At 49.0% G+C, this 18,276-nt stretch overlaps 2 protein-coding genes across 2 annotated transcripts; both read left to right on the top strand.

Moving 5' to 3' along the window:
* Positions 1–5,106, top strand: RPL26L1 (ribosomal protein L26 like 1). Its single transcript, XM_021410454.1, has 4 exons — positions 1–137; positions 1,134–1,306; positions 1,989–2,129; positions 4,935–5,106. Exons 2-4 carry the CDS (start codon positions 1,139–1,141, stop codon positions 5,061–5,063), a joined length of 438 nt encoding a protein of 145 aa, XP_021266129.1. The 5' UTR covers positions 1–137; positions 1,134–1,138; the 3' UTR covers positions 5,064–5,106.
* On the top strand, positions 6,183–15,661 carry ATP6V0E1 (ATPase H+ transporting V0 subunit e1). The gene is made up of 4 exons (XM_021410455.1): positions 6,183–6,345; positions 8,139–8,186; positions 12,211–12,343; positions 15,150–15,661. Exons 1-3 carry the CDS (start codon positions 6,242–6,244, stop codon positions 12,302–12,304), a joined length of 246 nt encoding a protein of 81 aa, XP_021266130.1. The 5' UTR covers positions 6,183–6,241; the 3' UTR covers positions 12,305–12,343; positions 15,150–15,661.

An 18,276-nucleotide genomic window follows, 5' to 3' on the forward strand; every position in this document is an offset into this window, starting at 1 on the left:
ACCCCCTGCACAGTTGACCTCCGGCCGCGAGGGGGCGCAGCTGGCTCCGGCTCCGAGCTCGGGCCCGGCGGCCACTTGCGGAAGCGGAAGTGATTTGTCCTCCTCTTTCCGGGCGACCGTCGCGAAGGCAGCAGCGGGTGAGGTTTTTGCGCCCGGGCCGATTCTTTCCAATCCGTCGCCATCCTGCGCGGGGCGGCCCCGAGCTATTCCCCGGTGCCTGAGGCGTGGTGGGGGCTCCGCGGCGGCCCCTGTGGGGCCCGATCGAGGAAGCGGGAAGAGGACGGGAGAGGGCTCGGTCGCCTCGGGCCTTATTGCTGCCTCCGGGCGGACCGAGCCTTCCCGGGTGCTGCTGGTGCGGGGAATGGGCTGGGCCGCGCTTACCGCCCCGGGGTAAGGCCCCTGCGGGCTTCCGACCGGAGGCTGCGGGCGGACCCGGCACGACCCCGGCCTGCAGCCAGGCCGAACTGCGCTCAGGTGCCGGTTTGGGTTGCAGACTCTGAACGGATCTCACGTTCCTCCGACACGTCTCTGCTAATGGGTGATTGCCTTAATGTAGTGTGGGCAGCTGCCTCTGGTCTTAGGTTTGCAGTGTGTCGCAGCGTGCTGTGCAGCCTAGCTGGTGTGGCTGGGCAGAAGCACCTGGCGCTACCTGTGTCAGTTGTGTGTAGCTGTCACAGGCCAACACTGGCCGTTAAGAGTTGGAGAAGACCACGTGTGCTCTGTTACGTGCTGCAAGGCCTGGTATTACACGCTGTTGGAGATCCCTAAGCTTTGTGAGCATCATGTCAGTGTAAGTCTGAAATAAGCGTTCACTTCTTAAATGAAGTAGGTGTAAAACAGCGTGAAATTAATGGTAGTCGGTCAGGTGTCCTCACTTGCGACTACAGGGAGCTTTGCATTACAAAAAATGGTCTCATATGCACACAGCACCTTTGTCAATCCACAGAGTCATGGTCACTCGTGGAAGGCTTAAACCTTCCTTGAAATCTAAATTGTACAGGTATACAAATTGGGAATTAGAATAAAAGCATTAAACTCCATTAAAATGCATTTTTAATTTTCGGCTTACTTTGCGTGCCCAGATGATAAGCAGGAGTTACAAGTCTCTCGAACTGCTGCTTTTCTTCCCGCAGCCAAAATGAAGTTCAATCCGTTCGTGACCTCAGACCGCAGCAAGAACCGCAAGCGGCACTTCAATGCCCCCTCTCACATTCGGAGAAAAATAATGTCCTCCCCGCTCTCCAAGGAGCTGCGGCAGAAATACAACGTGCGCTCTATGCCCATCCGAAAGGATGATGAAGTCCAGGTAGCTCTGCTGTCTTTCTTTTAAGTCTGTTGCGTGATAGGTTTTAATCATATTTTGGTTTTTATGACCGGTTTAAGTTGATCGTAGAACTTTTATCACAACCGTTGTAAGAACCGTAATTGATGCAGTCATAGATTTGTCCTGTTGAGTGTTTCTTGACCTCACATCAGTGAGCTGGAAGATAAGAGAAACCCAAATTGCTGGCAGCAGCAGGACTTCTGCTACATGCATTGACTATCACGCTGGGTTAAAGACTTTGAACAATAAAGCACAAAAGAAAAAAATTATGTATAGACTGTTTGCTACTTGTGATATGGGAAAGATCAGTTGAGAAAGCAGTTCAAGTTAAGTGGCTTTTTGTTTTAAAATACTATGATAGTGGAGAAATTAAGATGAAAAACTCTTTATCTTCCTGGTTGAAAAGATCTGAAGTCATTTGATTAGAGTTTACTGCAGGCTAAATGAGGAAAAAGTACAGTTCTGATCTGTTTCATTTTCCACGATCACTTAAATTGTCCAATAATATATCTCTTTCTGACACAATTAGAGTTTGCATTTCAACCTGTGCAGTTGTGGTTTTCTGTTGGGATAATTGTATTGTGTTCCTGAAGGTGTGGTAATTAATTGCTCCAGCAGTGTTTTGGATGTACACGGAAGGAATACGTTGTGTCTCCTTGGTTAGGTTGTCCGGGGACATTACAAAGGGCAGCAGATCGGCAAAGTGGTCCAGGTGTACAGGAAAAAGTACGTCATCTACATCGAGCGCGTTCAGCGTGAGAAGGCCAACGGCACAACTGTCCACGTGGGAATCCACCCCAGCAAGGTACGGTGTGTAAAGTGAGCTCTGCAGGGCGTTAAGAGACCTTGCTGGCAAATGAAGAAACTTGCATGAGTAGAACCTCGTTACTGCACGTGGAGTAATGGATTGAGATTGTTTAGGATGCGCGTTAATAATAAACAAGGATGTTTTAGATGTCGTGCTAGCAGGGAAGTAATGGCTGCAACCAGGAGCTTTCTGAGGCTTATTTGGTGGAGAAATCGTCACAAACTGGAACGTTCCAGCAATACTTTTTGGAAGAGGTTGGAGTTCCCAAAGCATGGGTAGTTTTTTAAATTGATTGTTTAGAGAATGGATCATTTAGAGCAATCCTTCATCATTGCTATATGGCGTTTGCACTGATTTAGGAAGTGTTTGAAATGTTTAAACAGATGCTCAGAATGGTGATTTGTTATTGCAACGTTTGTGCACTAATCTTGTCTGAATCCGGTTTCAGCTTGGAGTGATTTCATGGAATCACCAAGTTTGGAAAAGAGCTTTAAGATCATCTAGTCCAAATGTGCACCTGTTGCCAATATGTCCCCCCTGACCATATCTCTCAGTGCCACGTCTGGACAGATCTCAATCACATCTGACAGTGACTCAGTCACCTCCCTGGGCAGCCTGTCCCAATGCCCCGCCACTCTTCCTGAGAAGAAATTTGTCATTGTACACAACCTGAACCTCCCCTGCCGCGACTTGAGGCCATTCGCTCTCATCCTGTCGCTAGTTACAAAGGAGCAGAGGCCAGCCCCCACCTTGCCAGAACCTCCTTCAGGCAGTTGTAGAGAGCAGTAAGGTCTCCCCTGAGCCTCTCTAAACAATCTCAGCTCCCTCAGCTGCTCCACATAAGCCCTGTGCTCCAGACCCCACAGCTTCATTGCCCTTCTCAGGACACGTTCCAAGGCCTCCATGTCTTTCTTGTAGTGAGAGGCCCAAAACTGAACACAGCACCAAAGGTGCGGCCTCACCAGAGCTGAATACAGGGGAACAAGCACCTCCCTGCTCCTGCTGGCTGCACTGTTTCTGATACAAGCCAGGATGCCATCGGCCGCCTTGGCCACCTGGGTACGCTGCTGGCACATGTTCAGCCAAGCACTGACCAACACCCTTAGGTCTATTCCTTCCACACAGCCCTCCAGCCACTGCCCCGAGCCCGTGGCGCTGCTTGGGGTGGTTGTGGCCAAGGTGCAGGACCCAGCACTTGTTCTTGGTGAACTTCATCCCATTGGCCTCAGCCCAGCCATCCTGCAATGTTTACAGTGTTGAGAGTTAGTGAAAACCCGGCAAAGCCTGTTTAGACCATAACAGCAAATCATTTCGAAGTAAGCAGAAAAACCAGCCAAAAACCTGGTTTGAAGCAGATGAAATTAGCATGCTTCAGACCTGTTGTGTGGGCGTGTATACTGAAGTGCTGGTTGTGGTAAGTTTTCTGATTTAAATGGTTGTTTCTTAGTGGCAGAACAGAATGATTCCAAAACAGCAGTCGTTTGTGTACAGTAATAACATTTGAGGTACAAGGTGACATTGTGATGGAGCCAGGGTACATATAATTGGATATTACTTCTGTGGTAAATAGCAGTGGATAAAATTGAGGTTTGTGCTGCTCCTTCAATTCTGTGAATGCTCTGCTGCACTGGAAATTGGATTTTGAACAAGCTTTATATGAAGATTCTGGTTATTAATGCAAGGGCAGTGTGTCGTTACAAACTTGCAGAGGGGTGAGGTAGGTAGGAATTAATGGGAGTTAATTCCTGAGAGCTTACTGTGCTAGGGAACTGAGCAGGAGCATGCAGCTGTACCGGAGCCTATATGGATTGCTGGTTCCTTTCAGTAATACAAAGTTTCTATTTCTTTGCCAGTTCCATGGGTAGAGAAAAAACTGAAGGGTGTCCAGGGGCTGAAAATCAGTTTTGTTACAAACTGTCATTAAGGAGCTAGTAGCAAATGGTTTGCACTAATTATCCTGTCTGTCCCTGTTACTAACCTGATAATCAGCTGTCCACCTTCAGCTGTCCATTAGCAGGTCCCGTTCTTGAAGGTGATGCCCTTGTGTGAGTCAGAGATGTGCGAAGTCTGTTGCTCACTGAGTTAAGCTGGATGGGCTGGTGATTCCGAGCAGTATTGTGGTGATGTGACCGTGAGCAGCAGCAGTGTGCTGGTTTTCCAGCGCTCCAAAATTTAGTGTTATTTAAAACATGGACAAATTAAAATAGACTTAGATTCATTTGGGTTGGAAGAGACCCTTAAAATCAAGTCCACAACTAAACCATACCCCACATCCCTTAAATACCCCCAGGAGGGGTGGCTCCACCAGCTCCCTGTGCAGCCTGCTGCAATGCCTGACCCTTCTCTGCGTGGGGAAATGGGTCCTGATTGCCAGTCTTAAACCCCCCCGCCGCAGCTTGGGGTGTTTCCTCATGTCCTCATGGTCCGTTGTGCTCCTTGTGGTGCTGGGAGCAGGCATCAGCTGTATGCTGATACATTATCCACCATGATCGAGCAGCACCTGGTATAGTGGCGAGTGATCTGATGAAATAATGAAATCAGACTTACTCCAAAGTAATTACTTTGGAGCTGGGTAGAAATTTGGCAGCTCTTCAGTTGATTAAAGCGTTGTGGCTGGGCATGTAAGCCACCGTGCTTATATTCTGATTCTCTGACTGTACCTGGCGAAGTTGTGAGACCTGTGGGCAGTTCAGTCCCCTCATTCTTCTCCAGCAGAACTGGGCAGCCCGTTGCCGCGCTGTTGCTGCTGTCGGGTTCTGTCGTTTTAACGCTGAAGAGGCTGCGTTCTTTCCCTTTCTGCAGGTGGTGATCACAAGGCTAAAGCTGGACAAAGATCGCAAGAAGATCTTGGAGCGTAAAGCAAAGTCTCGCCAGGTTGGCAAGGAGAAGGGCAAATACAAGGAAGAAACAATCGAAAAGATGCAAGAGTAGATGGTTTTCTATTTGACACCATTAAAGAACTGCTAAAATTCAACCCGTTGTCGTGTGTCTTCTCCTTTAGGAAGTTTCGGTGCAGTATGTTTGGTCAGCGTTGAAATACTTTCTCCTGTTTTAAAGATGGCTATCTCAAAAATGCACTGAGCCAAAAGCTCTGTCAGCCTTTCTGACGTGGGAGAAAACAGACTATCCACGTGACAGTGTGACTTAGCTAAAGTTAGAGTGTAATAGGGGTGGTGCAGTCCTGAAAACCTACATCAGTGGATGTGCCTGTCTTTCATCTGGTGTCTAACGCTCACTCAGAAATGCCCACGCTTTAAAATGAACGTGTTAGTTCTGCATACTGCATATATTTCACATTTTACCTTGCAGTTGAAGATGGCTGTTCCTGGCCGTGCATCATTTTATGTAATCCTCCTAAGTTACATTTTTATCCAGCTGCCACAGGACTTTGAGAGCAAATGGTGACGTTTTAGGAGTCGGCTGGGCACGTTGTGCCCCACCACTGGCACTGGATTTGCTGCTCAGCATCCCGGTCCCTTCCAGCGGTGCCACAAGGAGGGCTGCGGGGCTGCGCTTCGGGAAAGGGAAGGGGCGAAGTGCTCGGCGCTGCTGCTAACGCTGTGCTGGGAGGGGGCGAGGCGTCAGCTCTGTGAGCGCGGCTGAGAGCTGCTGCTCTGCCATCGGCTGAGATCCGCGGGTGCTTTCCGACCGCCACCAGAAGGAATCCAGCCGCTGCCTGAGCAGGGCGGGCTGAGCTGCGGGAGCGGGCACCGGCCGCACTGCTGTCTGAAGGCTTTCCGAAGCGGCAGCGCCGTGCCCGCTTTAACGCGCCGGCTGTGAATGTCGTTTCTTTTACGTGGGACCGACCAGAGGCTTTTATCCCTCGCTGCTCCCGCGTGCAGGCATGCTGCTCCATGAGGTATTTACTTTTAACCCCGAGTTGAGGCGTCCTTCTCAGGAAGCAACTCGGGATTCGTGCTTTAGCGCATTTCCCGAGGCCGCTCCGAGCCAGCTCCCGCCAGCAGCGCCTCCCGCACCGCGCCACCGCCCCGCCCCGCACCGCGCGCTCTGGTGACGTAGAGGCCGCTGATTGGCCGACGGGGAGGGGCGGGGCGCCGCTTGGCGACGCCGGGAGGGGGCACCGCCCGCAGCTCCGCCGCAGCCCCGCCATGGCGTACGGTGGCCTGACGGTGCCCATCATCGTCATGACCGTTTTCTGGGGGGTGGTCGGCGGCGTCCTGCCGTGGCTCGTGCCCAAGGGGCCCAACCGCGGGTGAGTGGCCGGCGGGCGGCGGGGCCCTTCTCCCCTATTCCCGTAACCGCGGTCGCGGGCCCGGCCGCGCCCTTAGCGGCCCGTGGGGCTCCGGCCCCGCGCTTCTCGTGGTCGCCGCCGCTCTCCTGCGGCGCCGGGCCCGGGCCGCCGCCTCGCGCCGCACGGCGGGGAGCGGGGAGCGGGGCCGGAGCGGGGCCCGGGCGGCCCTGCGGGCGCGACTTCCTCTTCCCTCACGCTCCTGACCTTGGCTTTCCCGGCCCGCAGCGCCGAGCTCGCCCTGGGGGGAAGCTGCAGGAGCTGCTGGGTGCAGCCCCGCACCGCGGGGCCTCAGAGCGCAGCGCCGGGCGGGGACACCGCTCCCTCGGCGGCCGGGCGGCTCCGGCAGAAGCAGCCGCGTTCTGTCCCTCTCTTTTCCCTAGGACGCCATGGCTTCTTGTCGCTTCCTCTCTCTGACAATCCTCCGCTCTGCAGGTACTAACGTCACTTTCTCTCCGCTGTTTACCTAAACCTGAAGGATCTTTCCTCAGCCCCGGCCCTTCGGCTCGGCCGTTTGCTGCCTCTTTCGCACCTGAAGTGGGTTTAGTGCCTGGAAACTTCTCTGTTCTCAGGAATGTCTTTGAAGCATCTCCTAGATGCGTCCGGAAGCATTGGAAAGTAGGGAAGGGACTGCAGCAGATGATCTCCAGTTCTTCCCAAATTTGATCGTTTAACAAACGTGCCTAGAGCATTGCTGTCTCCTGATGCCATAGTAACACTGGATAAGCTGGTAACTTTTCGTATTAGAGAAGAAAATCCAACCAGAAACACTCCCAACAAGCTGCGCTGGATCAGGCTGGTTCATTTGCTAGCAGAAGTCAATGTAGATCTTAACTGGCCTGTGGCTTTGCGTTGCCTGGGTTCAAGTTTCCAGGCAGTGTCTCCTGTCCGTGGCACTGCCCACAGAGGGCTGCTCCTGGAGCTCCGTGCAGGCTGTGCAGCCCTGGAGGCTCTGTTTGGAAGCAGACCAGTAGGTTGTCAATAGGTAATATGTGAGAATTCTTTCAGACTATGTCACAAGAGATCTGAACATTGCTGTCCTAGCAAGAGGTGTTGCTACTCAGTTCAGGGGCAAATATGTAGAGGGAAATCCCTTTTTAGAAGGAAAAAGAAAAAACCTCCATTTTCCTGCTAAGTTCCAAAGGCTGCACAGGCCCCTCAGTATTAGAAAATCTCATTCACTTCCCTCCCAGATCAAGATCATTTGTGTGCAAGGCTGCAGATTCACCTCTGTCAGCCTCAGGAGCTGAGCTGCTCGGCTGTTCCTTCCTCTCACCTTCGTGGTGGTTTCTGTCTTTGTTTTCTTTCAGCAAGAAAGGAAGTGCTGTTCCTGCAGGTAAATCCAAGGGGCCTTTGAGATGTTATTTTGTTTACCAAAAAAAAAACAAAAAAAAGCAGAACAAACTTATAAGATTAAATTATTCTGTAAGCAAAGTTTTGCACATGGAGAAAACAGTTTACTGTTGGCATCAGAAAATCCAGCTTCAATAACTCACTGGTGCAGATGGCTGTGAGATGGGGCAAGGACACTTACTGCATAAGGTTTTACTCCTGCTGTACTTCTGCCTGGCCAGGCCATGCCAGCTCTGCCCAGCCCTGGCTGCTGCAGCTCACTCAGCTGGGAGAATTGAGAGCGCTGCTGTTGAGTCAGTTGCATGTGATCAAAGTAGAACCCGTTCCTGGTGGTTCTTCCTATGTATCTTGTGGTCAGTCATAACATGAGACCTAACCAGCTGTGCCTTTCCTTCCTTCTGCAGTGTTATCAACACAATGCTGGTGACGTGTGCCGTTTGCTGCTACCTGTTGTAAGTATAACCAACGCTTTGCCTCTTACTCAAGGCATGTTTCCTTTGCACAAAATTTAGGAGGAAACCTGAGCACGTTAGTCAGGTGTAGACATACGCTGTTCTTTGACACCTGCCAGCACTCTCCGTTCTAAAGACCTCCAGTCCTGCTGCAGGAAATGTTTTCATGGTGATGGAGACTGCATTCAAATAAAAGGGAATCCTTGCTGGTGCCCTGTGGCGCGTTGAGCAGCGCTCCGCGTTGATGCGGTGCTTCTGCTTTCCAGCAGACGGCCTGACCGGCTCAGGCACCAGTTGCAGAGCTGGTGATTCACAGCAGGGCGATGGCTTCTTGCCTTTTTCGTTCTTGACACCCTGACATTGATCTCTGAGGTGACACTAATTTAAGCCTACTGGGGAGTTTTGCTGCTCTGTGTTCTTTCTTTGGATGCTTTCAAACTCTGGTAGCACAGCGGGTAGGAACTTTTATATCTGATATGCCGAATAATTTGTCACGCTTGTGATACTTTGATATATTACTAATTTCTGTTTAAGTGTGACCAGTGTGTTCTGAGGCTGCCTGCTTTCTCTGTGTGAAAATGAATAGACATGCAGAATGACTTACAGGGAGCTCCTCATAGCGTGCATTTGCCAAGAGCTGAGCCAGCTGTGCCCGGAGTCTGCGGGAGAACACGGACTTCTTCCTCTGGATTTTTTGTGGCATGTTCCAGGGGAAGTGCTGGGTTGCCTGCAGCCACGTGGACGTTTGATTTACGTTCGTTATGTGATATTCAGGCTTTATATAGGCTGGGAAGGCCTCCCTACCCTGCATGCCAGTTATTCAGCAAGCTCGTCTTGTGCCAGGTCCCAAAGCTCATGTAAGTGTGGGCGCCTGGCTGCTTGTTTTCAGGGAGCCGCAGGATTTTGCTGGCGGTGCACGGGGGAGTGCTTTCTTTGCTGGTGTTTAGGTTTGTTTCTCACTGAGGTTTTTCCTTCACTGTGTTTTAACAGCAATAGCGACCTGCTCTTCCAAAATCCTCTGAGTTTAGGATTTGTTTTAAGCTTTTTTGTCCTTGTTCTTTGAGGGTGGGTGGTGTCTGTGAAGTCGGGGCCGCGTGGCGACCTCAGGATGCTGTGGGTTATGGTGTGGAATTTGTCACGGAGCTCCTGAAGCATTTCACTGGTCAGTTCGGTGATTTTTGCACTGGAGCAGATTTGTTACACATCTCGTGCCATCAGCGTGATTGATGAGGGATTATCAGTCTGCTTTTACCTGCCAGTGGGTGGGGGCTCCTCTGTCTTCCTTCTTCATCCTGTGGGTTGTGTTTCTTTTCCCCTTCAGTTACTCCCTGAAAAAAGAGAAGCGGCAAGGTCTTACTAAGCTGTCGATAATTATACCCGAGTATAACACCAGTTATACATAGGTTGCTCCAAAAGTAATGCCTGCTCTTGATTTCCATCGAAACAACAGCAGCTACAAATAACACTCTTTGATAGAACAAACGCTCAGCTGCAAAACACCACTTCTCACCACCATTAGCTATGTGTTCTCACCAGCAGTGAACAAGAGCTGCATGCTGCGCTCATAGAAATCAGACTCAATTTCTGTTAGCTGAGTCACATTCACCCTGCGTGTATTTCTGTGTTTAGATTTAAGGGATCATTTTGAATAACTGCACTGATTACGTGGTATTAATTTGCTTGTTCTGTGCAAAGGTTTTCCACATGTGTGAGATCTGTGTACAGATGATGTACCCAGCACCTTCTGAAGGAGAACAGACAAGCCTCAGGAATCTGATAGAAGAAAACTCAAAGTATATGGAGTTATTGCTGCAGAAATCCTGGGTTGCACCGTTTTGCAAGGTGCTATTAAGGTCTGAATCTAGTTTGCTGTTTACAAAGCGGTGCCTGAAGCAGTGCCACGATATCCTGCTGACAGAGGACAGGATGTCTGAGAAGTGATGCGGTTCGCTCCTGATTCGTAGAGGATTAAAACACGCTTGCCCAATTTGACATTTAAACAGAGATAACAGGACCTTAATTTGTAACACGCGGCACAGACAGATGGCAGCTATGGCAGAAAGACCTTTCAGAAATCTTTCTGGTAGAACAGAAGGGACTTTAATTTCCTTGTATGAGCTGGGTAATTAACAGCAGCAGTTGTAACCGGTATCCGGCGGAGCTGAAGGACCTGTGGGTGGCTCGAATGCCATACCTGATTTTAGCAGCTCCGGAACATGAGATGTTGCATGCCGAGGCTCGCTTTGTTTCGCTTCGAACGCTGTGTTTTGTGTTGTGTTCTCACGATGAATTGCCGTATCGAGCAGCGTCACTGAAGCAATATGTAGGGAAAGCTTTTCCCTGGCTTATCTTGAGTGCCGGGGAGCCACGGGGCTCGGTGCCTGGCTGTGCTTACAGCCCCTTGGTGCCAGCAGAGCGGGGAGGAGGCGTGTGCTGTTGACCTGTAGTGCCATTGAGCTTGGGCACCCGGCGCGGCCCCGACAAATGGCTTCTGGAAAGTGCCCAGCGCTTGCCTGGAGCGTGGCTGTCCAGCTGGGTCGTGCCGATATTTGGAATGTGCTTCCAGCTCGTTTAATTCACAGCCGTGCTGGGCTGATCTGTGGAGGCATGGAGAGGTGAGAGATTGGTGCGCAGAGTTCCTTCCTCCGGTACAGCGGGGAAGCGAATAATGTGCTTGAACAGGCTTCGGTGTTCCTGTCCTCCTCCCACTGCTGTTAGCTCCGGACGCTGCAGGCAGATGGCACAGCGCTCTGGCACCCCTTTTTATTCTGCCTTTAATTAACCATTGCAACATAAATTCCACGTGATTCTCAAGAGCTAATTTGCTTTCACCTTAATAGCAAACCTGAAGGCTGGCAGCCTCACGGCTGTTGCCTGTTCCCTTCGGAACCTCGCTGCTGCTCTGTGAACGCTGCTGTGCATTGCAAGGCTTGCGCTGCCGATAGATTGCTGCAGGCTCCGCGCGTCGTTCGCAGGAGTCCTAACTTGTGCAAAACTAAAAGCAGCGTAGAAAATAAATGTTTGTCAATCGTGAGAGGATGGATGCGTTTTCTTTAAGTCTGGCCGGCATCCTTGCCCGTGGCTGTTCCAGCCGCCTCCCAGCTGACCTGCGCTTGGTTTGCTGGTCAGAGCATCAAGGTTTGTGTGGAATTTTCCATGACTGCCTGAGCGCTCTGATACATTTGTGGCAGCTCCCATTACAAAGCCGCTCTGCTTTTTCTCCTCCTTACAAAGCGTTCTAGAAATAGCAGATAGATGAAGCAGTGTGTGCACTAAATGTGTTTATACAGTTAGTATTTAATGTAGATTTAAATCCGTGGAAGCATTCACGGCTCTTTCTGAACCTTGTAATATTTACAAAGCAAATGTATCTTGTAACAGTGGAGTATTTATTTCTGTTTAGCTTTCCTGGATGTTTTCCACAGGCTGCATTCCTCTTGCTCTGGGTGGTGGCCGCGGCTCCTGCGGTGCTGCTTTGTGAGCTGCTCTGATGACAGGATCCCTGGCTCTGACCATCGGGGTTTGTTGTCACATTGATTGATTATTATTTTTTGTTCCTGTGTGTTTTCGGAGTACTCCTGCTCCAGGCTTGCTGGGGGGGGGCAAGCAATACACTGAAAATAACGGCAAATGAGAAAGAGGAGTTTTCTCTTTTCTGTCCTTTAAAGGATGCTTCAAAGGCTCTAAGGAAAGGGCCAACTCTTTCATGTTTCTGTATTCTGAACCCATGCGTTTCACGTATTTCCTGGCAAAGGGAAAAGCACATGGGAGAAATGCTGTCAGGTGGTTCTATGCTGCTGCAGGCTGATCAGGACCACTTGTATCAGGTGTGGAATGGTTTGGTACCAGGTCTTCATTGATGGTATCCAGTGTGTGTATGAGCTGGAGCACGACTTTGCTCTGATACTGTACCTTCCAAAATACTGTCTTTTCCCCTCTGGTAGTACATGTGCTTTGGCCCAGGCTTCCCTTTACCGTAAGCTGTGTACTTTGGCTGATGTGGGGTTGTTTGGTTGTCTTGCAGTTGGCTGATTGCGATTCTGGCTCAGCTCAACCCCCTCTTTGGGCCGCAGCTGAGCAATGAAACCATCTGGTACCTTAAAGTTCACTGGCCTTAAGGATGGCAGTCCCCGGCTGCGCTGCACTGCACTGACTAGGTGAGTATGGTCAGATGTGTTGATGCATTTGCTGTGTTCAGTGGCTGAACAGCAGTGCAAGCAGGGGGTTCAGAATTGCTGGGGTCTTGGGGAGGAGTGACCTCTCTTTCTAGTGACTGCAACCAAACAAATGTTGGCTGTTAATTTTGGCCGGACGCTGTGGAAAGCTCGGGCTGAATTCTTGTGCAGTTACTGCCTCTGCTGTCGTGTCATGGAGCGCTGCTTTCAGTAAACAGGTGCGTGTAGGGAAGACGCTACATTTCTTCGCCCCGCCAAAAAATAACTGGGAGGGAAGCACTCGCTGATCTATGAACAGCTAGCGAAAGTGGATTTCCTCATCTTTGCTAATGAAGCCCCTCTCCCAGCCTACCAGCAGCTCATCCAAGAACCGGTTCCCAAGGCAGAGTGCAGTGTCCTTTGTTCAGCGGGGAGGTTTGGGTGAGCATTGCAGCAGTGCTTCTCGGTCTCCTGGCGATGCAGAGCGCTAGCACCCAACCTGCAGGTGGCTCTTTTATTTCTCATGGCAATCTGAGCGGCTTGAATCACGGATGAGCCTGCTGGTAGCGCTGCTGGAAGGCCACTGTGGCGTTTCTTTAGGCCTCTCCTGGCGTGACCTGTTCTGTATTAAAAGCAGCACGATGACTTCGGATATTATCTCAGTACGGGCAGCATTTAGAACTAAATGTTCAAACAAAGGTTTAGTTGTGGAAAGAAGGACCCATGGTTTTAGTTCTTACACTGGTAACACTAAGTAATTCAGCACGCTTAGCTTTTTTTACCTGTCTTGTTTCTGTGGGTTTTTTTCCTGCTTTTACAGTTTAATTGCTTGCTCCTTTGCTCTTATTGCTTTAACTTCTGTTTGCAGCAGCAGACAAATGACAATTGACTTTATAGTTCAGTTAAATGCTGGCTGTAGAGCATTCTGTAAATCTACCCTGAAGCAAAGCTCCGCAGCTTCAAAGTAGGGTCATCTGAGCTGTGGCATTGTCAGACTGTGGCATGTGTGTATGTTTGCATCTTTTTTTAAGCAGCAAGCAGAAGCCAAAGGTAGACCTGGTCCTGCTTCGGGCAGAGGCTCTGTTTAGGAACATCAGTCCAACTGAGTTTCCCAGGTGCATTTCCACTGCTTGTGTGTGTTAACACAAAGTTAGTTAGGAGAAGCAGGGAGCAATCTATTCTGGTACTGGGCACACAGATCCCTGAATCCCACGGTTCCTTGAGACCTGAAATTGAACTGTAGTTATCTGAACGAGTAGGTGCCTTGGATTTTAAACGTGGGCTTATCTGGCTGATAGATGAACTGTGTGTTGCTACCAGCAAAAGCGAACGGGAGTTGGGTTACAGTGTCTGTAGACTAAATGTCTGCAAAGAGGATGGGGGCTTACCCTGCTCTGCTCTCAGCCCTCTGAGAGAAGTGTTTCCCAGAGAGCTGGAGTATGTTTGCACTGAGGAAGAGAGGGAACTAATGCAGCCTGGGGTGGACAAAACAGTGATGAGAGGAGCTGAGATTTTTAGACTTTCTAATGGAGAAATCAAGTTGTACGTAGCACTTGTTGTGTGATATGAAGTAGTTTGTTTTCATCTTAGATGTATGGTTTCGTTGACTTAATTTGAGAATAAAATGAAAGCTCATTTAATTGGGAAAAAGAATGCTTAACGGAAAAAAACAAAACGAGAAGAAGCATACAGTGATGCTCCATGGTTAGATACCGTGTTCTTTCTTGCCTTGAGGTAGAAATAAGCTACTGCTGTTGATGCAGTGCTCCATGGTTGTATTGGAGTTACTCGTGCAGTGCTGGCTGAGCCTCGCTGCAAGGAGGGGCTGCAGCGCCTGGCACTGCTGTGTGCTGATGCACTTAAAGGCTCCGGCTGAGTTTCTCACTAGACAGGAGCTGTCAGTTAGATTACATCTGAAGGAGCTGCGTTACCTCTGACACTGCACAGCACTCCGTAAATGCACCCACCATTTCTGGTTTTGTCCAATTATTTTTGGCTTCTAAGGCGTGCTTTTGCAGCATTCGCGTTGCACACGCTGTATTCTTTCCTGTCTCCAATCTCTCTTTCAGCTGAGTTGTGGATGGATTAGTATGGGCAGGTTGGAGTTAAAGAGAATGAAATGCTAACTACGAGAGACTGTGCTTAAAAAGGAAGATAAGTATAAGCAGTCCAGTTTCGTTTTCCCAATAGAACAGGCTGAAAAATACTTGTGGGATGCTTACCACGTCCTAGAGAGGAGCACCTACAGATGCTGACTTGTTTGGTCTTTCTCTGTGGTCAGTAACCCTCTAATTTAGATGATGATGATGTATGAGATGACGGTCTGTACAACCCTGTTTGTGGCTTGGGAGCAGTATGTAACAACACGCAGACTTCTTTGGCTGTGCTAAATATGGGCTATAGCCTCTTTCCTTGTAATCAATGAGATGTAATGCCTGCTGTTATTCTGAAATAATAACAGCAGTCTGTATTCTCAGACCAGGAGCTGCCTTTATGCAAGTGCAAGAAGGTCTATCATCTAGGTGACTGGATGCTCTTACAGCAGACATATTTAAACCTCTCTAGCAGCATAGTAGCTCTGCCAGCTTATAGTGTAACCAAAACTACATGCAGTAACTTCGGAAATTAAAGCATGAAGAAAGCAAGGAAGTAAAGATTCATCTCCAAACCCCATAAATTACCTACAGTTCTTGCTAATTTTTAGTGCATTTGTGGGACGCATGTAGTTGTGGATAACGCAGCAACCAGGTCTTCAACTAGTAAATCACCTCCGTGGAAGTGAATAATTCAATTACCTTTTGCTTTGCAGGTAAAGAAGAGATTTCCTTCAGATGAAAAACCTCCACAGATCCAAAGATGCCCTTAACATATCTGGTTGGATACCAGTCCTGCATTAATGCCTTAACGCATGTGTTGTGCTTCAAATGGCTTGTTGAAAGCCCTCTATTTTTCCTACTTTGCTATCTAACAGTGTGCCTAATCTAACTCCTCTTCAGTACTGTACGTTTTTTACCTGTTAACTTCAGGTATGATTAAAGTTTCTAAAGTTTTTACGGGAACGTAGCCAGCTTCCCTGTGCACTTTACTCGCTCTGTAGGAACGCTGTATCCCAGAGGTTTGTCTGCAGCCGTTCATTCCTGTTCTGTTTGACTGCACTTGAAAAGAAATGTCTTTAAAAGAAACGAAACTGTATGAGGAGAGAGAAACAATGCTGCCACATGTTGATGGCATTTCTTTTTTAAAAGGAGTTGTGGTTTTGGGAAATCTGGTCTGAAATTTCTCATACCGGGAAATAAAACGAATCCTCTGCTTTATATGGAATGTTCTTGTGCCATGTTTAACATTTCTGTTGTTTCAAATATGCAGTAGTTAGCCGGCGCTCAGCTGGGGTCTGCTGGCGTGCTGGAGGAGCACACTGCTGCCTGCACCCACACTTCTCGGGTAGCTCTAAAGCAGGAACAAAATGACGGCCGAGGTCTGCAGGAAGCAGTGAGTGCTCGCTCGAGAGCCTCTCCTCCATGAGCTTCCCATTGCCTGATCCCAGAAGGGTTTAACTAGAGAAATGATGTGACTGCTTTGAATGGAGCGTAAACCGTGGTTTTGATAGGAGATCATGGAGGACACATATAGCAACGCGCAGTGTGGACTGAGCAGAAGTTGCAGCAGTTGTGTTAGATGGAGTGATGCTTGTGCGTGGGATGGCAGGCCGGGGAGGCACGTGGCAGGGCAGAGCTGACATGGAGAGCTGCCGTGGCTCTGTCAGCTGAGCCCTGCGCTCTGGGAATGGATCAAATCAGTCCTTTGCCAAGGAATAACTTCAGAAATATAAATTCTGCTTTGTGCTCGGGGGTCATCGTGTATACTTTGTTACCTCCTTAAATCAAGTCCAGATAAATAGCAGTTATGGCTTGCTTTGTTTCATTGTTATGCACAGGGACATAACATTTTTTCCTTCTGAACACGCTGTTAACTTGTTCGGTGGGATGGTATTCATTACCATACAGGAAATTCTGAAATCCTTACAAAAGGCAGCGACACGCCGTAATCAAAAACAGACAGCATGAATTGCAGAAGCAATGACACTTGCTATTATAAATAAGTATAATGACTGTTGGGGCTGGAATAGTGATTTTTTTTTTTTCCCAAGTTACCTAATACTGAAAGCCGTGTTCTAACATGCAAGAAGTTGTACCCCATCATGCTACATCGTTTGTGACAAAGAATTCCTAAGAAAATCAGATCTTGCAGAAGCGTAGGTGTCTTTTAATTGTGTGGGGAGGGGGATAAGATATGTTGAAGCATTTCTCCTTCCCTCCCTACATGATGTCAAGACGTTGTTGAGGAGTTTTTAAATACATTGATCTGCTGTCAGATTTAAAGTCAGGCGAGACAAACCAAGAAGGAAAACATCCAGTGACGAGAAGTGGCATTGTTACATTGGCGTTTTAACCTTTTCTTTCTTTTAAACAAGCTTTCCATTTTAGGTTTCAAGCTATCACTGTTGAAGATACAGGAACAGTAAACCAGTTCCCGGGGTGTGTTTTGATGTTTTGCTGCTGGTGAATTTAATGCTAAGAGCTAATCAAAGCCGGGACAAACAAGCCGTACTTGCATTTATATTTAGATGCTTTCCAGATAAAGGAAAATTTCTTTATCTGAATGCTTAATATTTCCTCCAGAACAGATGCCAGCAAGTAGCATGATTAAATAAGTTACGAGATTAATGCTTTATTTCTGTTTTGCTGAACGTTGTGCGTCCTGTTGTCTGCATCGTGATCGTCTGCTGCATGTGTGCCAGGAATTAACACGGCTTCTGATAAGTTTTTATTTTGCATGGCTGCAGGAAATTGGAACAGACAGATTCAATCGCTGGTGTTTAACACACAATGCAGGTGTCAAAGCCTGTGACGGTTTCTTGCTTTGTGACAACAGAACACAATGCAAAACGTTAAAACATACATGAGGGAAGCTTGCTAGTGCTTGAAATAGAAAGCCAGCAGCTGCAGGGGAATGGTCTGACTTCCAGATGTTTAAAATATGGAGGGTTAAGGAAACAGACTCCATAGCAAAGTCTTGAAGACTTCAGGTCATAAACACTGCTGGCCTCCTGAGTAACGGCCACGTTCTGTGCTTTTAACTTGTTTGGTCAGAACTGTTTGGGAAATTCAAACACCTGCACACGAAAGTGCTCTGAGAACTCTACGGGCGTTTGCTTTCTTCCATTGAGAACGATGGCAACACTTCACTCCTGCGAAGGGCTGTAAGTTGCCAGAGCTGCCGGCTGCTCCCGCATCTTTCCAGAACAGGGGGAGCACAAAAAGTATTTTGTAGCATCAGGCACAGGTGGCTTGGGGTACAGTGGGAGGAAATGGGATCAGCGTGGATGAATGAAGTGCAGCAGCGTATTTAACACAATCAAAAAATATAATCTACAAATAGTAAGAAAAGAAAAACTGGGCTTTTCTTTCCTTTGTTTAGTAATGTCTTCTGTTGTGTGTAAGTGACTGAAGCCAAACACCTGTCACTGAGCAGCGTGTCCTTGCCTGTATCTATAGACAGCAGCAGAGCTACAGCGCAGTGCTGAGACCATGCCCGGATACGTGTGTAAGTACCTAACTCTGAGCAGGAGTCTCATCCTCCTGCCTGGACGTGTTCTCCCAAGCTAGATGCATGGAGGGGAAGAGCAGCAGGGGCTGCCCCTCGTACTGCCGGGTAGTGGAGCAGAATAGAGCAAGGTGCCCTGCCCGGACCCGGGGGTGCCGCACACAACGCCATAACTGCCCACAGCACGCACTGCTCGGGAGCAGTTCGCCACCGCGCCTTAAATACCCCCCCCGCGCGTCTCGCTGCTGTCACGTGACGGAGGAGGCCCGGCCGGCTGGCTTCCCATTGGCCAACGCAGAAGCGGGCAGCGATTGGTTGGCTTCGTCTCCCCC

This window comes from Numida meleagris, chromosome 12 (genome assembly GCF_002078875.1).
Source record: "Numida meleagris isolate 19003 breed g44 Domestic line chromosome 12, NumMel1.0, whole genome shotgun sequence".
Lineage (NCBI taxonomy): Eukaryota > Metazoa > Chordata > Aves > Galliformes > Numididae > Numida > Numida meleagris.